We start from the raw sequence: 23,071 nt of genomic DNA, 5'->3' as shown, positions 1-23,071 counted from the left end.
TTCCGTCTGTCTCGGAAACGGATAAGTATCCATGTTCAAAGTCAGTTTCTTTTGTCAGACAGACACACACTGTTAGGAGGCGACCTCTCGACACACACATTCACACACAGATGCTCGCACAGATAGGTGGATACGAGTGTGAGTGTTTAACTCGTTCCTCTGAAGTGAACCTCCTCTGTGTCTTATCTCCCTACCTGTCTCTATTTCCATTTACATCTCTTTTTTCCTTATCTCTTTCTCGACTGTCCTTTTTTCGGGCTTTTCCTGTCTCCCCTTGTTCCTTGTGTCTGCCTGTCATTTTCTCTTTTTCTGTCGTCCTTAGCGCATCTCTTTCTTTCTCCTGGTGCTGCTATCTGTTCAGCTGCTCCCTCTCTCCCCTGCCGTCGATAGTAGATGAACCTGTCCTCCCCTACTGTTACCCATGGACCCCTCGTCCCCCCACAGACCCTTCTAATCATGCTCTTTGGCCTCCGGCCCTCCCACCCTCCTCGTTGGGCTATTTCTATTTTCAGCTTTCTTTCCTCTTGCCAACCCCCCACCACACACACACACACACACACACACACACACACACACACACACACACACACACACCATATGACAAGTCCATCCTTTCTCTCCCTTTCAAAGACTTATGACCCATACCCCCTTTATATCGACACATACCCACCTATATCCCGACTTATTCTAAACCAGCACACAATTCTGTATTACAACGATTCTCTGTGATATACTTTATTATTCCAAAACAACTTACATGTGTCATGTGCCTGTCTCTGTCTCTATGCATGAATCCTACTCTTTCCTTTCAAAAAATTAAAAATGGAGTCGCTATGCATTTCCACTTAATGCACCTCCAAACACTGTGACATGATCTGTTGTGGCTTGGACGGGGCCTTGTTTAGACAAAGAGACAGAGCCAACTGAAGAGCTGTAAACCCTCTTTACATAAAACTCCCCTTATTCAACATATCATTGTTATTTTAAACACCATGCTCCTCACATGTATTCCAACCACCTCACGTGTATTTAAACAATTATATAGAAATAATTAAATGACAACTCCATACAAGACTGGATTACAAACTTGGCAAATCTGGCATCTTACCCAGGACTCCAGACCGTCACGGATCTCTGGAGCAGAACACAGTTCAGTTTTGCCCCGGGTACCCAGTTTGGGTTTATCAAGTCCTGATATTTTGTGGCAGTCGCAAGTAGTCTCATTGCCAGAGCAAAAAACTGGCAGTAAACCTATACATGGCAGCCAGGGTGAAGATTCCAACTCCATCTGAAAACCTCACACTGCTGAATTTGAGCATTTTTGCACACAGTGTGAACTTCAGTTTTTTCCCCCCTGTATCTCTTACAAAATTCCCACTTTACAGGTTTTACAGGCATATGATCAGTAACTCTTTCAACAAGTATACAGTTCGAAAAGAACTTTCTGGAGTTCTGTGGATTTAGGCTGTCTTCTGAATCCCAGGCTGATTCCATGATGTTGAGGTTAGGCCTCTGTCGGGCTCGTACCATCTGTTATGCGACTTCTGTGGCTAGTTCTGTTTCAGCTTTTTGTCAAGTTTGGAGGCATTTAGATGCCTGACAGCACTGAATTGTCTTAACAAGCTAAAATGTCTGCACATTGCTGCTAGAAATGCTTTAGTACCTACATCTTTACTGCATTTCAGCTTTTTTGCTGTTTCTTATTTAGAATGATTATTTTGTGTTTGCAACGACTTGGGTGAATTATTTAATTACAAAAAAATATATATTCGGATTGCCTTGGGTTAGAGATAGTGTTGCTGATAGATAGTGTTGAGACATTGCTTCACATTAAAAGTTACTCTTGCTGGCTACGATGCTGAGAAATGCTGCAAAGGCAGGCAGAGATTTTGTTCTCAAACAGAGGACCAATGATCACGTGAATGAGCATTCTTGAAAGATCTCGCAAAGTTTTCTGTTATAAATTGTCTCACCCAGATGCCATTTTTGCCCCTTAAACATTTGCTTCTTTGCTCGATTAGATGTCTCAAATCGGGAGGTTTTAAAGCCTGAATTAATTACTCACTGAATCACTTGAATATATCCATCCTTTCGTTGTATATTTTTGTGAACACCTCTCTCCATAACATGCATAGCCCACCTCCCCTCCCTCAGTGTCTCTCAGGCAGCTAATAGAAGGTGACAGCGAGGCTCTGATATCGATACCTGCTGCATGATGAGGATTAAAGATCCACCGACTCCCTGCCAAGAACACAAGCTGCTGTGTGTTTGTGTGTCTTTTGATTATGCCCGTCTCTGTGTGTTTCTTAGTTGTAGTTCTGTTTGTGTTTATGCCTCGGTTCGGTACGTGTGTGTTTGATTCGCGCGCTTGTTGATGTTTTGAAGAGGTGTTTTCTCGTTAAGAGTTGCTCGTTAGGGGTTGAAGGCGAGCAAACAGGTGAGACGTTACCACGGTAACGGCGTCAACAAACAGATCAGACTTTCATCTTCATCTGCTCAGGAGGAGAAGAAAACACTCGGCTCTTTCATCAGCTAAAGGAATCGAGACAGAGGGAGAATCAAAAACCAGCATAGAGACAGAAGCAGAAGAAAGCTCTGAAGACAAAAGGATGTAGAGAGACACCGGAAAAGTGAGGAAAGCAAGCGAGCGAGAGAGAGACAAGAGCGGTCAGCGGCAAAAGGAAGGAGGATGGAAGAGAAAATCACGGCCACGACAAAGGAGAAGACAATTATCATTTAGTCGCTGTGAAAACCATCAAGAAACAAACTGAAAAAGAGGCGATGATGGCCATAGAGAGGAAGAGCCAGTGAAGAGTAATGAAGACAGAGGAAGAACAGAACAGGAGATTAATTGACACATTTTATTGTCATGTAGAGTTTGAACTTTTCATAACCAACCAGGTATTTATTTAAGGACGCCGCAGTCTGATATCTTTCCTCCATTATACAGCCGAGGAGACCTTGAAAAGCAGGGTGTATTTAAAATAAGGTACTCAGTAATTACTACATATTAAAAAACGTATATGTGTCGGATTGCTGAATGACAGAGACACTTTCTGACACTAGTAGTGTTCATCACATCGCTGCTGTCGAACAATTAAAACATGACAGATCAACACTGACTGCTGAATAAATAAATACCAACTTGCATTTTTGCTTAAAGCACAAATGAAGAAATATAAGAACCTTGCAACAGTTTATGTTCTGATCTGTTCTGCTTGTTCCTTCAGTTCATGGTATACACTACTGTTTGTGAGCCTCTGATACTCTGAGTCCAGTCTGCAGGGTTTACTGAAGTTGACAGACATTGTGGATCATCACTTTCCACTCATCGTATTTTTTGAAGACAATAAAGTGACAGAAAAAAAACAATGCTTAAATATGGGAAAGGTACTGAACCCCAAGTTGAAAGCAGCTATATAAGATTCAGTCCCATGACCATTTAAGCCTAACATGCCTTCCAGTATTCAGATGTTTGACTGACTCCATCCCGCAACATTTATTTCACTAATCCGTGACAAAAAGCTGAAAGGGCTCCAGAGACACAAGTAAGGTGATCGAGAAAGAGACAGAGACACGAGGCAAACCAATTTAAATCTGCTATAACAGCAACATATAAAAGTGCATGCAGACAAGACAGGGTGAAAGGCAAAGGTGGGAAAGACAAAAGGTTAGGATGAGGAAGAAAAGAGAACACTGGAACACCTCAGTGGTCAGGTGGAGGAAAATGGAAAGTGTTGGCAACACTAGCACAGAGCGACAGAACAGCATCTAAAGAGAGATGCAGGAAGAAAGGAAGAAAAAGCGAAAAGAGAGAAAGTTGGATAGATGAATATACAGGGAAATACAGAGAGACAGAAGCAGATTGGATTTTATTGATAGAAACGTTTTAACTGGCCGCGGTGCGTTCTCCCTGCTGCATTAGTGAGAACAGTAAATGCTTTCACTCACAAAGACTTCATATATCCTCCATTTGTTTACTGCTGCTGAATATTTTAAGAGTAAAGCTTTCATCCCTAAAATGTCGCCGCATGTCGAGCGGGCAAAGGGACTTCAGATAATAACTTACAATAATAAGACCTGATGATGTCAGCAGTAATCCATTTTGACTTTCACGTGAAGGCTCCAGAGCTTTCTGTCACAGAGGTGTTTTTTAAAACTTTCCTTTAATCAAACACTCACTCAGTATTTTATCTCCAGCCTCATGTCAGGGTTACTGCATGTTGTAGGTAGGCTTGCCACATATTGGGACTTTCAGAATTAGACTGCATATCATTTTTATCACCATGTTTTTAGCTTGCAACATATCTTTATGTACGGATAGAGAAGACTGCCTGCACTCAGAATAACAACATAATGTTGATTTCAGCATGTGAGCATGAATACTGCCAAACAATTACTGGTTATTTAAAGTCTGTATTTGTGATCCAGCCAATTAAAATAAAGGCTTCATTTATAATCCGATATTCTGTCTAGCAGACCAATCTAACCCAATTACCAATTACAGGTTTTAAACTAGAGACTTTCTTGCGATGGATGAAATCTGTCCACAGGCAGACAAACATTTGTCAGCCTATGAATGTGACTTGTTCATTTCACAGCCTCAATGCTAGTCTTTTGGCTGCTTCCATGTTGGGGTTCTTCAAAGCCCTGAATGACCATGAATGTTGGGAGAGAAGGTGGAAAACCAGTGCTAGCTAGGTTAGAACACACAAACATCTAATGGGTTGAGTTGTTTGTGACTGGCTGATTACAGCGCTAACGCACTGTGGTAGTGTCGTCCACTATTACCACAGGTGAGTGTCATATCTCCAGCTTTGTTTACTCTGTGTACTAATTACTGTGGGACTAATTCATCTGGTGACTTTAATGATGTCTTTGTTAAATTGTCCTTTCAGAGATTGTTGGTTTGAACACAGAAGATAAGACAAAGTATCCTGAATATCTGGATGAGTTTATTACTTGGTGTGATGCTAGTTTTCTTAAATTAAACACCAAGGTAACCAAAGAAACATATTTTGATGTAGCATTGGTAGTGTTGGGTGGTGACTGTATTCAAGTTGTAAATCCATATAAATATTTAGATACAGTTTTAGATACAATTGATGAAAACCTGACTTGGACTCAAACACCACTGTCATTTATGTAATGGTAATACTTAATGCAGAAGCCGAGACAGTTTGATGTGGATAAGCGGACAGTATACAGTGTTTTATTTAATGTTCATTTGCAGAAAGTATCCCAACTTTTTGTTTTATTGCCTGGTGTTTTTCACTTTCAGTAATCAGTAAGAGCAAACTCAGTAGGATTGTTAACATGGATGGTAAGATTGCAGGTCAGCAATAATGCAGTATGACCCAACTTTGAGAGTCACAAGTGGTGGAAAAAGGGTGAGATATCTTCAGTGATATAGTACACCTTCTTCATGGTGAATACCTCTGACCTTCCTTGGGTTGGAGGGAACAGCCCATCTTGTGCCCAGAGGTCTTCTTTATCTTGTGGTATAACTCTGCTGAACCAATCCAGCTGTAAATGATATGATGTGGTATGATAGGGGTGTCACGCGCACATAGTTTTGACTTTTGGCACTGTGGCACTTTCTTCTTGTGTAATTGAGATATCTTTATTGTGGATATATTTGTCAGACCATCGCCATCGGCACAAATGGAATTTCTGAAAGAACAATAAGTAAATCTAAATCTAATCTAAAAGCTCCATAAACTATACACGTACAATGCACAGATACAGATATCTGCTAAAAAATGCTGAGAAAAAATACAGAAAATACTAGAAGTTCTGTCATCTGGATGAGGTGTAGCTCCCAGCTCGTCATATTGTTTGTCAGATAATTCCATTAAAATTGCTTCAAAAGTCACCAGGAAAACGCTGTAGAGAATTCCAGTTGATTTAGATGTTTTAATTTTTTGTTTTAACAGGATCAAATTAGATTGAATTCATGGAAAAAAATTCCCCCATGGAGTTGTTATGTATGGATGAATTAGCTACAGTGCTAGTTTATATCAGGCTGTAAAGATGTTATTTTAATGGCTAAATATGAGCATTTTAAGCATTTGAAGAAAGCATTAGAGGAGATGCAGTTCATATCAACTGTGCAATGCTTTCACTTTTTTAGCCCCATAGCCCCGCTGCTTGAGCACTTCCAACCTTGGCTGGCATCTTCAGGATCACATTTTAACTCGTTAAGATCTGATGAGGCTGATCCTGCTGTGATGGGGTCCAACATCCTGACAAACACACACACACAGGCAAATAGATTTGCACTTTCAGGGGAAACATTACCAGCCATACAGTTGAACTCTTGTTAAACTGTTATTTTTAATATGTTTTCTATTCATTGTAGTGGTTATGATGATCATAAACAGTGATGGACACTGATGAACTGTAAGCAGTAATCTCTGCAAATCTATCACTCTTTTTGGATAGGAGCAATATGAAATCATACAACTATCTGACCTTTGATCTCTGTCCTTATCATGAGAGATGTCAGAGTAAAAACCCAAACTTTGGCGTCAAGCTCTCACATTGTCAGTGAGTATTAATTTAATATTTTAATGCACATGGGTTTCCAGGTTTTGCTGTAAATTTGACAAACACAGCGGTAAAGTGAGTGGGAGAGGTACGTTTTACTTTATTGTCTGCTTCCATTTTCAGTGAATTGCTCTAAAAGCCCTTAATGAATCCTGCTGTCTTTCAGAGCCCATTTATATGTGCTGTTAAAAAACAGTGAGCCTGAAACAGATGGATTCTGAGTCACTGGAAGTATTACATCGAGTCTCATTCCATAATGTGGTGTGACCCATTTGGAGAAATCTTATAAGGTGATATAGTGCATATTAGTTAAGCAACTTCACGTGTGTTTTAAAGGAAAGACAATCACAGAGTTCACTGAGGAGTAGTTGGAAACATAAAAACCTTTAATTCAGGTTAAAAGCCCTCCCAATAACCAGATACAGTTGTTTCTCCATACAGAAATGATGTGAAGGACAATAATGTCTAACCTGGTTTTAATAGTCAGCTGTGTTACCTGATACAAATACAGCCACTCAGAATTGCCACTTTCAGCCAGAGGACTGCCGGCTGACTGTTAACTGACAATCAGATGTCAGCTGAATGTCAGTCACTGGGAGTCCCCCTTTCTTCTCTTGGGGCGTATCGACTTTTCCCCATAAATACACCCTGTTCACCCAATTGAAGAGTGTAACCAGGAGATGGTGTTTGTTTTCTTTTAAAAAAAAAACCTCTTACTTGGATAGTTATAGTTTTGGACAGTATTCTTGTCAGGGCAGTGCCTTATAATATAAAGCGCACTGAGTACATAGCACATTTTAGTTTAGCGCTATATAAATAAAGCTGAAACAGCTGTTCTTTTGATAGCTTTTGTTGTGAACCTATTCACCCATTAAAACATAAAAACTTACATTTTGAAAATGTAAAAAAATAAATGGATAAAGCTTTACACTCAGTTTGATCATTCAGACATTTTACACTGCAAATCACCAAATCTATTTCCAGCAAACATCATTTTAAATCTAATATAATAAGTTGATATAATTCACAAAACCCATAATTTCTTTACATTTTGCATAAGAGAGGTCAGACTTTCACCTAGAAGGTGCTTCAAAGTTGTTCTTTGGCTGCTTTGTGAAACATTTCCTCAAACCTTAGAGGGGAAAGCTTTTTCCATGTACTATACAATACTATGTGAATTCTATAAATGTAAGTTTTTCCTATTTGATATTCAGTTTTTGTGTTTTCTGTTGAAACCTTCAATTTGTTTCAAGGAGTAGCGTACTTGCTCTCACAGTTACATCATATCATCCCTTTGGTTACTTCAGCTCTAGGGGTCATATGATGATGACAAAGCTTTGATTGCACAATCCCAAGAAACGATATAGAAAATGTACGAAATCGGTATCAGCTGTTAATATTCTCCCGACCACATCGTTGAAAACAAATTATATTTTTGTGACAGTTTGAGTGAGAGAGTATAAGTGCTCATAAAGACCAGGCTGAACACTAATAACTGTTAATTCCCTGCTACCTGTTTGTACATGGAGTTTTTTTCACCTATAACTAAATGAATATACAAATAAATACTGCAGGTTGGACACTTATTTGTGGGACATGTGCCAGTTGGATTTCAAGTGTCCTTTTCACAGTGCAAAAATTTCCAACCACAGTATTAAAATAAATGTTAAAGGTGATAGACAAAGATTAGCGGCAGACAACTTGAGTAAGCAGGCATGACTCTGATCGTTGCCGCTATGACTGTTAATTTATTTGAAAGCGTAAATGCTGAGAGTTACCAAAAGTTTTAGTACTGCGCGAGAGCTTCATGGTCCACTTCTACAGCAGCTTTTCACTGACCTTATTAATCATCAGAAATATTTAGAACAAAGCATCAAATATTTCTGGCACGAATAAACACACACATACACAAACACGTCGGGTATCTTCTGGGGACATCTAATTGCCATAATGCTTTCCCTAACCCTAACCATAAACTGTCACTAAAACCACATTTTGAGTCTCAAAAATGCCTTGAAACTTGTGGGACCAGGATTTTGGTCCCCACAAGTATAATAAACTTCCAATTTTTTTGTCCCCACAGAGATATGAATACACGCACACGCACATATTGTAGTTCAATCAAAGCGAGTTCAAATTTCCGATTTTATATGACAACATTAGCAGTGCAGTGAATGAATCATTTTAAGATTTTATGTTCAGATACACAAGTCAGCAATAATTATCACTGGCTGGCTTGTTTGATGTGCACAACCTGGATTGTATTTGCTGCAAACATGTATCGATACCAATATATTATATACATGCTGATTCTGTCATAATTATAGAATCACTGAACAAATTTTAAAAGTATAATTATATATTGAGGCAAACTTGTAAATAAATAAATTTGCCTCCACACTGCTCCCCCTGGTGGATACACAAGACATTACTACTGGTTTAACTCAATGACACTTAGCGGTGTTACTACTCATCATTACATCATCCTAGTCTTCGGTGGGGGATATCATTACGGCCACCCATCAGCCGGCAATCGATCAGAATTCATTCGGGAAGCCGTCACGATCCCGTCACTGATGAGCCGCCCATTTTAAGTGGCAGCATCTGTAGTTATTACTACGTTCATTGCGGTCAATACACAGTGAGCATCAGTAATCTATCCAGTAATCTAATCTTGGCAAATAATCCTCATTCTATTCATATGGAAGTAGATGAACGTAATCTAGGCAGCTGTCTCTTTTCATGGTTTCAGTACAGCTCGGCTGTTAGCTACACACCCAACAAATTGTCTCAGGTGTGACAAATTTATACTGAAGTCTTTTGTGTATTATAGAGTCAGACATGTTTAGTTCTTATGTAAACATCTAGAATAATAAAAGTAAAACTCAAAATGTCTCAAACATTGCTGTCATTGACAGTAATAAACTGAGATACTATTGAGACTACTGAGACTATTTATTCAGATCAAGGTTATTAAGGCCTACAACTAAATTAAAAACCCAAACTAGGTTTGAATTATCTAAAACAAAAAATTAAAACTGACCATTATTTATTGTAATGCCTATACTGGTTTTCCTAATCTTGAAATGGTTCAAGATTAGGAAAACCAGATTAGAAACAATTTCCCTCAGGGTACATAAAGTATTATCAATCAATCAATACATGAAAGTAAAAAAGTACAAACTAGCACTGAAGGTAATACAAGGTAAACTTAATTAAACATTTTGAAACAAGAAAAGTCACCCTGTAAATTAACAGAAACTAAACTGAATTAAAAACAAAATGTCAAAATGAACTAATTAGAAAATACCTGAGATGTTTTGTCCCTTTCTGATTACAACCATTGCACAATCAAATAAAATGTCAAATGTTGTCTTAAAAAATAATTCTTAACTTTGGCCATTTTTAACATTTTGTGACAATTTTGACATCTTGTACTTCGGGAGGTAAGAGATGATGGAGCTGATCCAACAAAACCGAAACACTGCCCACTCTAAACCAATACATGATCCAAGATGTTTTAACCCTACTTCTTGATGTTTATTCCGTCCACTGGTATTAACCAAAACTCCAGAACAATAATCTAACTTCTCGTAAAAAAAAAAAATCTAGCAAGGTTGTGGATTTGTTCTGCAACCATGTACACTGATTCTCCAGTCCCGACCAACACACCAGGATAGATGTTTCCTATCCTTGTTTCAGCCTCCAAACCCTGAAGGACAGGCTTTCTGCATAATGACGTCTGTCAAGGTGCTCTTCAACGAACCGACGGAGCCGAGTGTGCTTGCTCTGTAACGTTAGTCTTTGTATGAATTCAATTAGACATATAGACGAAATGAAACTGTAACAAAGATGAAGAGAGACAAAGAAGAGGATGAGAAAGAGGGAGGAGAAAGAAGAAGACAAATGTCAGATGAGGAGAGAGAGTTGAAGAGAAAAGAGGAGAAAGATGGGAAAGAGTATGCAAACAACAAAGTTTGGGTAGCTTTAGGCGGTATTAGCAGCAGCAGAGGGAATATGTGTGTGGGAACAAATTGTCGACAGGAATTCATTAGGCTCGTTGTGCGATAACGAGTGCTTGTGGTTTTAATTGACTTAATCAACAAATAGAATTAATCAGAGATTTCTAATTAATGGTAATTGATTGAAATATCCGCTGGGTCACCACGCAAGCAGCCAAAATTCTCCTTCCCTCTCTCTGTGCATCGCTCTCTTCATTTCTGTCTCAGAATCCTTTACAGTTTGCCCTTGTCTGCTCTCCGCGTTGTCTCTCATTTGTTTTTCTTGTTCATTATGCCTTTATGTAGTTGTCTTTCTTTTTTTATTACATTTTCTTTTTGTTCTTTCTATTTCTGGTTACCCTCGCTGTGGCTATCTGACTTTGTTTTCTTTCCTTTGTTTTTTTTTAACTGGTGATCTTCACGTTTGGTGTTTTACACAACATTTACTTTGAATTAGATCGGGTCAGCACAGTGGTTAGCACTGTTGCCTCACAACAAGAAGGTCTTGAGAGTCTCCGGGTCGTCCGGCTTGCTCCCACGGTCCAAAGACATGCAGTTACTAGGAATAGGTTAATAGGAAACTCTAAATTGCCCATAGGTGTGAATGTGAGTGCGACTGGTTGTCTGTGTCTATGTGTTAGCCCTGCGACAGACTGGCGACCTGTCCAGGGTGTACCCTGCCTCTCACCCTAAGACAGCTGGGATAGACTCCAGCCCCCAAAGATAAGCGGTAGAATGGGTGGATGGATAGATTGCATGACCAACAGTTTGAACACTTGTTTCTTCGGGTGCTGATGAGAAATAATCCAGTAAGTTTGAGAAGTCCACAAGTTCGAGTTTATTAATGTTTCTCGGTGTTCACATCACAGTTGATCTCATCCGTCCCTCCGTATTTGTCAGGCTGTAGTAATTTTATGGCAAACAGCAAAATACAAAAAACGCTCGGGTATTGAAAGACACTGTTAAATATGTCATTAGATTTACTGTCTAGTATTCAAAACAGGTTTTCCGATAGACAGTGTATGTATTGTTTTATATAGGTTCAGTTCTGTTGCTTATTGTTTTGAAGAGATTTTTTGGTGTAACTTTCATTTGTGAAATCGCAGAAAAGGATTTGGTGGAAAAGCCTCAACACTAATGAATCCTGTTTATTTTAATCCAAGAATGATGGCTTTTTAAAGACTCTATATTCAGAAAATGACACATCTTACCCACTTCTATTCTTATGTCTCTGTCTCACCTCTGTTTCAAAGTGCTTTCCACTCGTGAAACACTGACATAGCAACCACAGTAACAACCTCCACTCTCCTCTCTCTGTCTTTTGCTTTTTCTCCCTCTCTCACACCTCCCTGCATCCCTCTCCTCACGGCAGGTCTTGGTAATTAGATTGTGGAGATGAGGAGGTGGCGGAGAGTTAAGAGGATTTTGTTTTTAGGAGAAGGAGATTTAAAGAATGAGAGAGATAGAGCAGGATGGAGTAGGGGAGAGTGAGAGATCAAGCTTGAGAAAGCCAAGGAGTGAGAGAGGAAGAGGGTGAAGGGGGAATTATAGAAAGAGGAGAGCAGATCCTTTTCCTTTTGTTTATCGTGAGCCGGTCACTCTTCCTGAAAGAAAGTGTTGAGTGACAGAGATACATGAAGGGAGGGAGAGAGAGACAGAGAGAAAGCAAATGAGGAGATAGTGAAATCATTTGTCTTTTGAGTGTCTCTTCTGCTGGTCAGCTTTGAATATGACAATCTGGAGAGATCTACACAAGCCATTAACAGCTTTTCTTGGTCTGACGCTCGAGATGGCTGTGAAATGGACAATTCCCGATCAGATGCTGAAGGACCACAACCTGTTCAACACGAAGGACTTAGAGGTTCCTCTGAAACCTCATGAATTCTTCTCTTTGGCAACCTGAACGAGCCAGAAGCCTCGCCAAGGATGCTAATTTTATCCACTTATTTTCTAAATCTGTTTTCTCATTTCTAATTAGGTCTTGTGTTGGTGAAGTACTCATTAAATCAAGAGTGTCTCTTTTGCTCCATTTGAACCATAACAGTCTCATACAGTGCCAGCACTGGTGTTGACACAGTGCTAGTTTACTTCAGTAGTTCTCTCACTTCATCTTATGCTCACCCACAAGTAAGATTTCCTGATACTTAAAATGCTTTCACACCGGACATGTTTGGTGTATGTTAAACAAACTCCAGTATATATTCTTGTATAGGACAAATAACTCAACTGGAAGAGATTTCTTTGGGCAATTTTACATTTTACAGAATTGCCGGGCCAATTCTGCCCCCAGGGCCTTATATTTGACACCCTTGATCTATGTCCTTCAACTTAAACTGATTAAAAGGCGTATGTTTTGAATATAATATAGTGTGTTTTGAAATTTTAAAGCTTTATCACCAGTTTAGGTAAACTAGTTTACCTTTCTGAGGCCAGCATGTGAACAATTAGTGGTGCTGACTCACATCCTAGCAGCTTCACACTTGGCCACAAATCGTCATTAAAAGTCCCATTAAAAAAAAAGAGGCAAAAAAAGGGGCAACAACTGGACACACTCAACACTGATTTCCTGGTCTAACTTGTGACAGTTATGGAAAAGCAGATCAACAGAATCACAAAGTTTTTTGCAAATGGCACAACAGGAGACCGAAGCAATGTAGGAGCTTTACCTTGATATCATAGGCGTATCTACTATAATCTCAATGACTTCAACCACAAGACTGAGGTCAGAGGTCAAGTTTTCTGAAAGTCTTGTGACTGCAATCACTGAAGAAGGAAGTCGCGTAGGATTTTCAAATTAGTGCCGTAGGTTCATCTGCTAAAAATCTTGGATGAGTTCAAATCTCACTGACCTTGACCTAAAGGTCATAGGTCCATGATCAGGTTTTCTTAAAATCATGTGAATGCGAAAACTTAAGGTGGCGATGTAGGATTTTTAAATTGATACCACAGGTGCTTCTACCAAAAATCGTAGACGAGCTCGAATCTCAGTGACCTCGACCTCAAGGTCAGCATAAGTTTTCTGAAAATCTTGTGAATGTGATAACTTGAGAAAAAGGCAAAGTTTTTGAAATTGATACCATAGGCATGTTTACTAAACGGCTGAGGGGTATCACCATAGAGTCCTCATTTCCCAAAAGGGCAAATTTCCTGCCTTTGTTTACAATTACCTTTGTTTTGTCTTTTCTATTCCCTCACTAGTCTCACTAGTCTTTTCTCTCAGTCTTCACGCTTTTGCACATTTCCCTCGTTTTTACCTTCACCTCTTTGTCGACCTATCTCACACTTGCTTTTGGCTTTTCTGTCCATCTCAACCTCCCCTCTACATTCTCCATCCCTTTCTCCGCAGCCACTCTATGGCTTCCCATGTATTTTTGAAGAAAAGCTTTTTAGCAAATATTTGTCCAACTGTGTCTGTAGAGCCCTCTGAGTCAATACGGACCCAGCCAGGCTAGACCGGTCCAGAGAAAAAGAGAGTGAGAGAGGGGGGGATCAGTGCATAAAAACCAGCAGTGCAGAAACAATAGAAACTTAGGAATCTCTCTTTTTTTCCTTTCTGTATGGAAATGAATTCACAAAGAACAGAGTTTTGCTCTGTAAAGCTTACCAATCTGCGAGCATAACACTTGTGACTTTCACAAGTAATGCAACTGTTGGTATACTGCTCATATCCATGTTAATGTGTTTTTAAAGGTGTTTTTAATATAGACAAAAAGAGTAAACTCCCTTTGTGAAAACACATAACCTTTACCATAAATTCTCTCAAAGAGAAGTTTGTTGCACTTGCACTGACAAACAGTGAAGTTGTGTCTATTTTTCCTGGTACCCACATATAGTTTTCCTCTACATGAAGTCATGTTTTTCTTGAGACATTTACTTAATTTCATGTCATGCTGGGAGGAAAGGGCTTATTTTAGTTAGGTTTTTTTTCTTAGTTTTTGGATCATTATATTGTTGTGTTTAACAAAAGCAGATCGCACTCACATTAGTCCTGCCTACAAGGCTCTTCATCATTTAATTAACAAGGCAAATATTCTTAAAGTATTATAGAACCAAGCAGCTAACACTGTTGGAGACGGCATCAGTGCTCTGTTGGTAACTACACCAACGTCCCCCAAATGTTTTCAAACAGATTTTTAGTTATCTCAATTAATACACACTTTAGCAGCTATTCATTTCTTTATACTTAGCAACTGTTAGCTAACAGTTTATCTATACTGTGCTATCTATTGTTAAACGGGTCTTTTAATCTCAGATTATCACGTTTTTGGAGCATTTTCTGCTAAACACCCACCAGTTTCCCATTTTCGAGATGTACTCTATCTACTATTTCCAGACTGATAATTCAGGTTAAGTTTAAATAATACTAAAAGGCATTGAAAATTCAAGAAATGCTGAAGTGGTGCCCTGAAGGGTGGGACAAGGTATAAAAAGTGTTCTAATTTCTACATTGTGCAACTGAAATGCATGCAAATGAATTTTAAAGTCTTTTGAAATTTAATCATGTCTGATTTTTTTTTATTTAGAATTTTACATTAAGAAGCAGAGGGGGAACAAAGTGTTTCCCCAAACTTTATGGGGGGCATTATATATGAAAATGCTACATTGTTCCATGTTTAAGACCTCCAGGACAATGTGCATGGTTACAATGTGGTTCTCGAAAACAAAATATTTGCATAGATTTAACTAAATAATTTTCTTTTCATTATAATTCTCCAGAATTTGCTTCTATTCAGATTAGACAGTCCACTAATATTTTTGGTTTTGGGTTACAACTTAACATATTTGCTCAACCCAGCATGAAAGTTGAATCAAACTAGTATAGTCGAATTTAATGTTAAAAAGTATTCTACATATTTAGTTTTTCATCTGGGATGTGAAAGTTTTAGTCAGATATGAGATGACAAAGCAGAAGGCCCACTGTGATTTGAAATGGTGCTTTTACAAAAACTATTTACAATTTCCTGTTCTGAACTTTAGCTAGCAGCTGTATTTCAACTTTTAATCAGTTATGTTTGTCTTTACTGAGTCTTACTCTTGGCCTGATATGTCAGCCGTCAATTGTATTTAATATCAATTTTTTAAATTTAATAATGAATTCACACTTTTCCCATAGCGCTATTCTTCTGTAGCAGTACCCTCACGAGACATTTGTTTCCCTAGTTGAAAACCCCTGGTCTGTACTATAATGGTTTATCCATGGTTCTGCTGTGCACTAGACACTTATCAGAAGCCTAATAAAAGAAACTAGATTTAAAGTCTATTACTAAACCTTAGGGCACAGTTACATTGGGATATACAGTGAATCATTACACAGTCTTTGTACATGACTGTATTGATTAAGTATTGAAGCAAATGAGTTTGCAAGACACGGTTGAGTAGACAGCTCAAAAATGGGTCTGTTAGCCTGTTAAATTTGTTTGTGGATGGCAATAAGTTGTACACCTGTCGTAATCCATCAGGAAGCACACAGCTGGTTTTCTGTGGAGCAGAAAGATCTTGCATCAGCACCGAAGCAAACGGATGGACTGGTCTTCACTGCCCAACGAGTGATATAGAGAAGTTTCTCACATGCTAAAAAGCTCATTTTGAAAACATTTCTCAATCAGCATATTTGGTTTTCAAAGTGTTGTTCCAGCCCCAATCTAGTTTAATACGTCTTCCTGTGCTTCCTCCGTGCTGTCTGCTGCACTTATTTGGCGCGGAACGAGTATCACTCAGTCGTTTCATTGTTTAGAGCCTCCTCCCTCAATGTAATACACACCTCCTGTTTGGAATAAATTTATCTGCCACCCCACAGACACACACGCGAACACACACTTGGCTTGTCCTCTTGATCCTGTCTGCTGTATTCTGCATCCCCATCTTCTGTTTAGACAACCAGGCAAGCCACAAATATGCTAAACTGAAGAGAGCGGGAAAGAGGAGATGAAAGACGGGAGAAGAAGTGTTGAGTGTGTGTGAGAAAGAGGCAAAGTGTGAATGTGTGCGCACGCAAGAAAGAGAGAGCGAGAGAGAGTTAGAGGGAGAGAGAGAATCCCATTTCATTGTAATAGTGTTTAATATTTATTGGAAAAATGTAAAGAAAATGTAAAGGAAGTGCTTTTCAGCGAGCAGGCAGGATTAGCATAAATAGTTTGGGGCTTGGACGTGCTTGGTCCCTGCCGCAGAGGAGTAAGGCTGTCCCCTCTATTCGCTGTCTCACACACAGAAATATATGCATATGTTTGCACATACACCCACTGCTACACAAACTTTATGCACAAGCCTGCACGAGTAAACACTGAAACATGCAAACACACACACACACTGACCTTTGAGTGTGGAAACTCATCAGCATATAGTGATTTATAATAGGCACTGCCAATCCTTGTTTCTTTTTTTTCCTCTTTTTTTGCATTTATTAGACAGAAGCCGGGAGGGAAGCAGAGAGGGGGAATATTGGCTGTTGTCATTTATTTTATGCACTGTTGCTGCTGATCAAGGATCTGTGTGCTGAATTTGACTTTATGCTAATAAACTGTAATGAATGACCAGAATTTAACTACAGTGAAGTGCAGCGAATGTAGGTCTTCTTTCTTGATCTTTTATTGTTAGAGAAATGAATAATTCTGGTTTATTTAATGTTTAGGGTGTTGTTTTCATAATCGTGTCCATAATTTCTCCCTGTGTTAGTATTAATGAAAATTTGGGACATTGGTAACATTGTACAAGAAAGATGGAGGGATTAGGGGCAATGACAGTAAGTCTGTAAAAGAAACCAACAGTTTATGATCATTTAAACCAGAAAAGTACAGCTAATTATCCTGAGCAGTACATTGAGTCGAGCCTCGTTGAAGCACATAAATTGTACTTTACGTGCTTCTTGACATACTTTTAACCATAAACATATTACAGTAAAGTAAGAAGTACTAACAAAAAAATGTAAATAAATATATATTTATTTAAATATATTTATTTAAATAAATAAATAATTAAGAGAGCATAGTGTTGCATGAAAGAGGACGCATATGATTTGTCTTTTTCTTTTGGCAGGAATCTTTAGGGGTTGTCAGAGCAACTCAGATTTTTTGAAATCTAAAAAAGTAGCAGGAAAAAAATTGAATATTTTTTGTATCCAAAAACCAAACCAATTTAAGGTTTGAAGTTGGAATTTAAATTTTTTTAAAGGAAATGGGGAGCTTAGCTAACGTGAAACAAACCACAATATGATTTTCCAACCTCTACAAGAAGTTTGAACTAATGAGCTGACGCTCAGCATTTCTTGTTGTTGTGCAAATGAGCTGCTTTTCTGACCTCACTCTCCTCGTCTTTCTCTTCCATGTTGCCATCCAGCCCCTGTGTTCGGACATTCAAGCCCGACGGCGTGGGGTCTCCTCTGTTCTGAAACTGTGCCAGAAGCTGCTACAACAGAGCCAGGTGGGTAAAGGAAAACACAACTTAGATGATGGAAAGTTGGCTGCCAATGTAAAAGAACTGTGGATTCACCTCACCAGCAAAAGACACGAGTTATATATAACTCACAAAATATACTTTAGAAATGTTAAATTTTATATTTATAATTTTTAGACTTTTGAAACCCTGAGAAGAATAAATTCTGTTGTCAATTCTTACAATAAATCGATCTAATCCCCACCCTAAAACAGTCGGGCCCCATGGCTGAGGTGGGCCCTGATGCGGAGCAGCACAGAGAGGCCCTGCAGCTGCTGTCTATCAACCTAGAGAGAAGGTGGGAAGCGATCGTGATGCAGGCGCTGCAGTGGCAGAACAGACTGAAGAGAGAGCTGGGAGAGCAGCAGGTTAGAGCGCTCTGACATTTACACTTTACATCCTTCATTCTACACTGCAGGCAGTCAGCTGACGCGCTGTTACACTCAGTGAGCATGTCAGCGTTTGATTTGATGCTAAAATGTGCCGTGAAAGACAGATGGTGCCGCGATTGAAGCCGCGGTGTTTTGGTTATGGAATAATTTTTATAACCCGAGACAGTGTCATAATATTTTGTGAAATAAGCATCAACTCCTGAACAAAGCTGTTTTTATTTTTTCCTTAGGTAACCCCCCCCCCCACATGCACACACACACACAAACACATGCACACGCACACACTCCTCCTCCTCCCGTGTCAAACATACGCACACTCCAACCCCCCCAGGCAAAACTGTGGAACAAAATGAATGTTATTAAGGTGTCTAACAGTTTGGCTGTGGTTAGATAACAACATTTTCTCTAAGGCTCTGTGTAGAAGTAAAATGAAAGACGCACTAAGGAGGATTTCAGTGCCTGGACTGGAGTTTGTGATCAACTTTTAAAAATAAGTCACAATTTCTGATGGCTTTCACAGATCCCGCGCTAGTTTTGAAAAAAATATAGATTATCGTAACCTTTTTCTTTTAATTTCATACTCTGTGACAATTCTGGCAAACATCTGTTTTTGCTTCTTTGACTGGTGGATTTCCCTCAAGATTCGAGCCATGTTTTTTTTTGCTATACTGATAACTCACTGCTATTAAATTGCAACAAAACTCAATTTTTCAGAATTTTCTCGTTTTCTTTCTTCAGTCTTTTATTTCTCTCGTTCTACTTAAGATAATTTGAAATGTGCATAACCAAAACACAAGATTATTTGAATTGACACATATTTCAGTTATGTTACAGTAACTCACATTGATGGTGAGCTGTTACTGTCGCATGTGCCTGATGCCCACCTACCACTTCTGGGTATTTCGAGTAGGCAGTCAAATGAAGTTTCTCTTATAGCTCACAACTTCTTGTTCCTTATTTAGTTTAATGTACTGGTCTGTAAATAAGGAAGGCATGAAGCCAAGCAGCTGGAGAGTATTTGGACGATTCTTTTTGGGGTGGTTGTAGCTCAGGAGGTAGAGCAGGTCATCTAAATGGTAAATGGACTCATTCTATATAGCGCTTTTCTACTCTCTCAGAGTACTCAAAGCGCTTTATACAAAATGCGACATTGACCCAATCACACAAACACTTTCTTCTAAACTTTGAGTGCTTCCTAACTACATTCATACATTCACACACATTCATACTCCGATGGCTGCATCGGAGAGCAATTTGGGGTTAGTAGTTCGATCCTCCAGTCTGCATGTCAAATAATCTTGGACAAGATACTAACCCCAAGTTGCTCTCCGATGCTCTAGGAAGCAAAAGGTTAAAAGGTACTTTTTCTGTCCCACTGTCGCCAAGTGTTTGCTTACAGGTCGGGGTTTTCTCTGTATTATTGTAAAACACCTTGAGGCAACTGCTGATGTGATTAGGAACTTTGTAAATAAAATCTAATTGAGTCTGAGTAAGAAATCATTTTGCTTGAAAATTTAGTTTTGTCTTTCACTGTAGTCAAACAAAACTTAAGATTTGGGACAAAGTTTAATGAACGTGGTAGTTTTTCTGGCTACTAACTCAGCTTAAAGTTGTTTTCAAAATCTTAGAATTTTAAAAAAAAATGTATGCCCAGGAAAACTTGTTGTGAATTATTAAACTTATATAACAGATTATACATAATGTTCTCTATGGGTTGTCAGTATATCATTAGTAAAAGGTTTCTTAAGATCTAAAGATGCCCATGTTGTCTGCAGAGGGTTTATTCTCAGGCCTTGTAATTTTACTCAGAAAATAGCATTATTTTTGTGTTTTTTACTAATTAATGTCTTAACAAGAAAAGCTAAGTCTCATCAGAACCTGACTAGAGGAAAGGTCAGAGGATTACTAAATCATTAGGAATATAGGTGGTGGAGATATGTTATCCCAGAAACTACCCCACCAAATTTCATGAAACTGGAGTAAAGAAGTGGAGCACAGGCAACGAAGACTTTGTTGACTTTTTTTTAACATGTTAAGTTACTTTTTGAAATCCCCTGTAGTCTACAGGATGTAACAATGGTCTGTACTGAACAAAACTATCCCCACCCTGAAGCCGAGCCACTATGAGAGGCAAAAGTCTCTGTGGATATCCTGCATTTTAAAAGTCTGCCTATGCTGAACCTTTATGTGCCAAGTCCATTCTATATCAGCGAAGCCTTCCTGAAGCTTCCAGTTGATAAAAGCTAATCTGTTAGTTTTCCAGTGTGATCAGTGTCATGGAAGCAATGTTTCATCTGACACCTGCTCGACAAACAAAAGAAACAAATGAGATTTTAACACTTTGACAGTTTGCATATTAGAAAACCACGCATGTCTGGCACCATGACGGCACATCGGCAAAAAGAAATCTGTAGCTGATGATGCGTTTCAGGTTCCATGTTTCAAGTGCTCACTTATCACAGCGATGGTTTAACGCTGCAGTATGACAGCTCAGCACATGGGCATCTTGTCTGAGGAAGCAGCTTGTGCCATTGGTGTTCAGCGAAAATTCATTCATGAGGGAGCCGTCCACAGCTGAGCTGCTTGGGCAGATCAAAAAGCTGAGTGCTTTCTTCAGCTGAAGGCAGGGAGCTACAGCAGAATGGAAGCGTTATGGATCTCTAATAGTGATGAATATAGAGGCAGAAGGAGGGGGGCATTTGGATACAAGGTGAAGGGTTTGGCAGGGAGACACATGCACAGTCACACTTACGTAAGCATAAAAAGCTGTTAAGCTTCAAGCACTATTGTGTTAGACTAGTGCTTGCAAGCAGAAACACAAAGTGTCGTGCCAATGTGAAGGGAACGTACAGTGGGGAAAATAACTGACAGATATTCATGTGCTAACAGCTCAGAAAAAATAGGAAGAGAAGGAAGGTGAAAGTAAAGGAGGGGAGGGGAAAAGGAGAGGAGGTCAGGAGTGTGTAGGAGGACAGAGAGACCACACCGTGTCACACCTTTGGTTTAGAATTTAAGCACAAACTAAGTGAAACCTTCTGGGGCCAAGCAGGAAGGGCACTCTTTAGACTTCCATGTTAAAATGACCAATTAAAAAACATTAAAAAGCTTGTAGAAAACAACCATTTGGTTCTTTATGGACGTTTTTCTGCCTTCATAGCAACTGAATCCTCACAACCAGCCAGGTATGCCTGGAGGTTTCTTCCTCCTGCAGAACGGAGTTTTTCCTTCTCACTGTCACCAAGCTTGCTCACAGGGAGCACTGTGGTTGTTGGGGTTTTCTCTGTATAATTGTAAGGTTGTGATTTGGCACAAACATATATAAACAAAATTTAATCAAACTGAACTGAACAAAAACAAACAAACTTCCATGTGGATACTATAAAGGTATAGCACTAGAGCTCCCGTTTTAACGGCACAGTGGTTAGCACTGTTGCCTCACAGCATGAAGGTCCTGAGTTCAATTCCACCATCAGGCCAGGGTCTTTCACGGTGTTTTCGTGGGTACTCCAGCTTCCTCCTAATGTCCAAAGACATGCAGTTAGTGGGGTTATATGTGGTCATAAATATTTTGTACTTGTAAAAAAGATTTGTATGTGTAAAAAAGATTTGTATGTGTAAAAAAGATTTGTGTGTGCGTAAAAAAGATTTGCATGTGTAAAAAAGATTTGTGTGTGGACTTAGGAAAAAAAACCCTGCAAGTTACAAGTACGGATTTTGACCCTATTTTTCTTCCTTTCATCTGATTGGTCAATGTCATGTCAATCACAAATGTAACAATCCAATCAGAGAACAGATGGGTTTGGCTGTCGGAGGGGCGCTTTTTTGAACTGCAGGTCCTTGAAGGGTGATACAGTTTGAAGCTGGAGGATCGCTATATAAATATCCGATAGCAGCTAGGTCCCCTAACTTTCAGTAGCTGTTGAAAGGAAAAAGTTGTGGTATATCAGTGGTTAGAAATACCATTATTACTTTAGGATTAGTTTAACACAAAGTCAGGGCTGACCCGGGACCATTGCTGTGAGTCACAGTGCGCAGCATAAAAGTCCTTTCACATCGGACGCAGGATGTGCTGCTAATGCTAACTGCTAACTAAAAGCAAAGGATCCAGAATTTGTTGCGCTGGCTGCTGGGCTCTGTGGGTTTTTGCAGCAGCGCTACCTGTACTAGATGCACACACAAATCTTTTTTACACATACAAATCTTTTTTACGCACACACGTACAAAATATTTATGACCACATTTTGAGCCCATAGGGTTAGGTTAATTAAAACACTAGGTGCAAATGGTTATCTATGTCTTAGACCTGCGACACACTTTTGACCTGTCCAGGGTGTACCCTGCCTCTTGCTGTAAGACAGCCGGGATAGGCCCCAGCGACCCTGAAAAGGATAAGCGCAATCAAATGGATGGACTTTTCAAATCATTTAACTCTTTCCTAAAATGTTCTTATTAATCATTTACTAAGTGTGGTATAAAAACAAACAAAGAATAAATAAATAAATACCATTCCATAAAATCAGTCTAAAAATGTGATACTTTCTTTCTACAGAAATAAAAATATGCCTCTTTAAACACCAGTGACCATTTAATAAGGTCACTCTTTCAAAGATATTCTGACCTTTGATGATAAATATGCCAAAAATCTGAGAGATGTATTGATTGGAGCTGACTTTACCTTACCACGTGGGAATTTCCCATGTT

The 23,071-nt window shown here is 39.1% G+C and overlaps 1 protein-coding gene across 1 annotated transcript in view; it reads left to right on the top strand.

Annotated features, from left to right (window-relative positions):
- Positions 1-23,071, top strand: part of akap6 (A kinase (PRKA) anchor protein 6) — a 223,063-nt gene that overhangs the window by 179,758 nt on the left and 20,234 nt on the right. The window contains exons 18-19 of the mRNA XM_026151733.1: positions 17,883-17,966; positions 18,194-18,346. Of these exons, the coding sequence (XP_026007518.1) occupies positions 17,883-17,966; positions 18,194-18,346 (237 nt within the window). The remainder of the gene's footprint in view (positions 1-17,882; positions 17,967-18,193; positions 18,347-23,071) is intronic.

This window comes from Astatotilapia calliptera, chromosome 19 (assembly GCF_900246225.1).
Source record: "Astatotilapia calliptera chromosome 19, fAstCal1.2, whole genome shotgun sequence".
Lineage (NCBI taxonomy): Eukaryota > Metazoa > Chordata > Actinopteri > Cichliformes > Cichlidae > Astatotilapia > Astatotilapia calliptera.
Note: the sequence above shows the minus strand (reverse complement) of the source record. Positions and strands in the feature narration are given on the sequence as shown.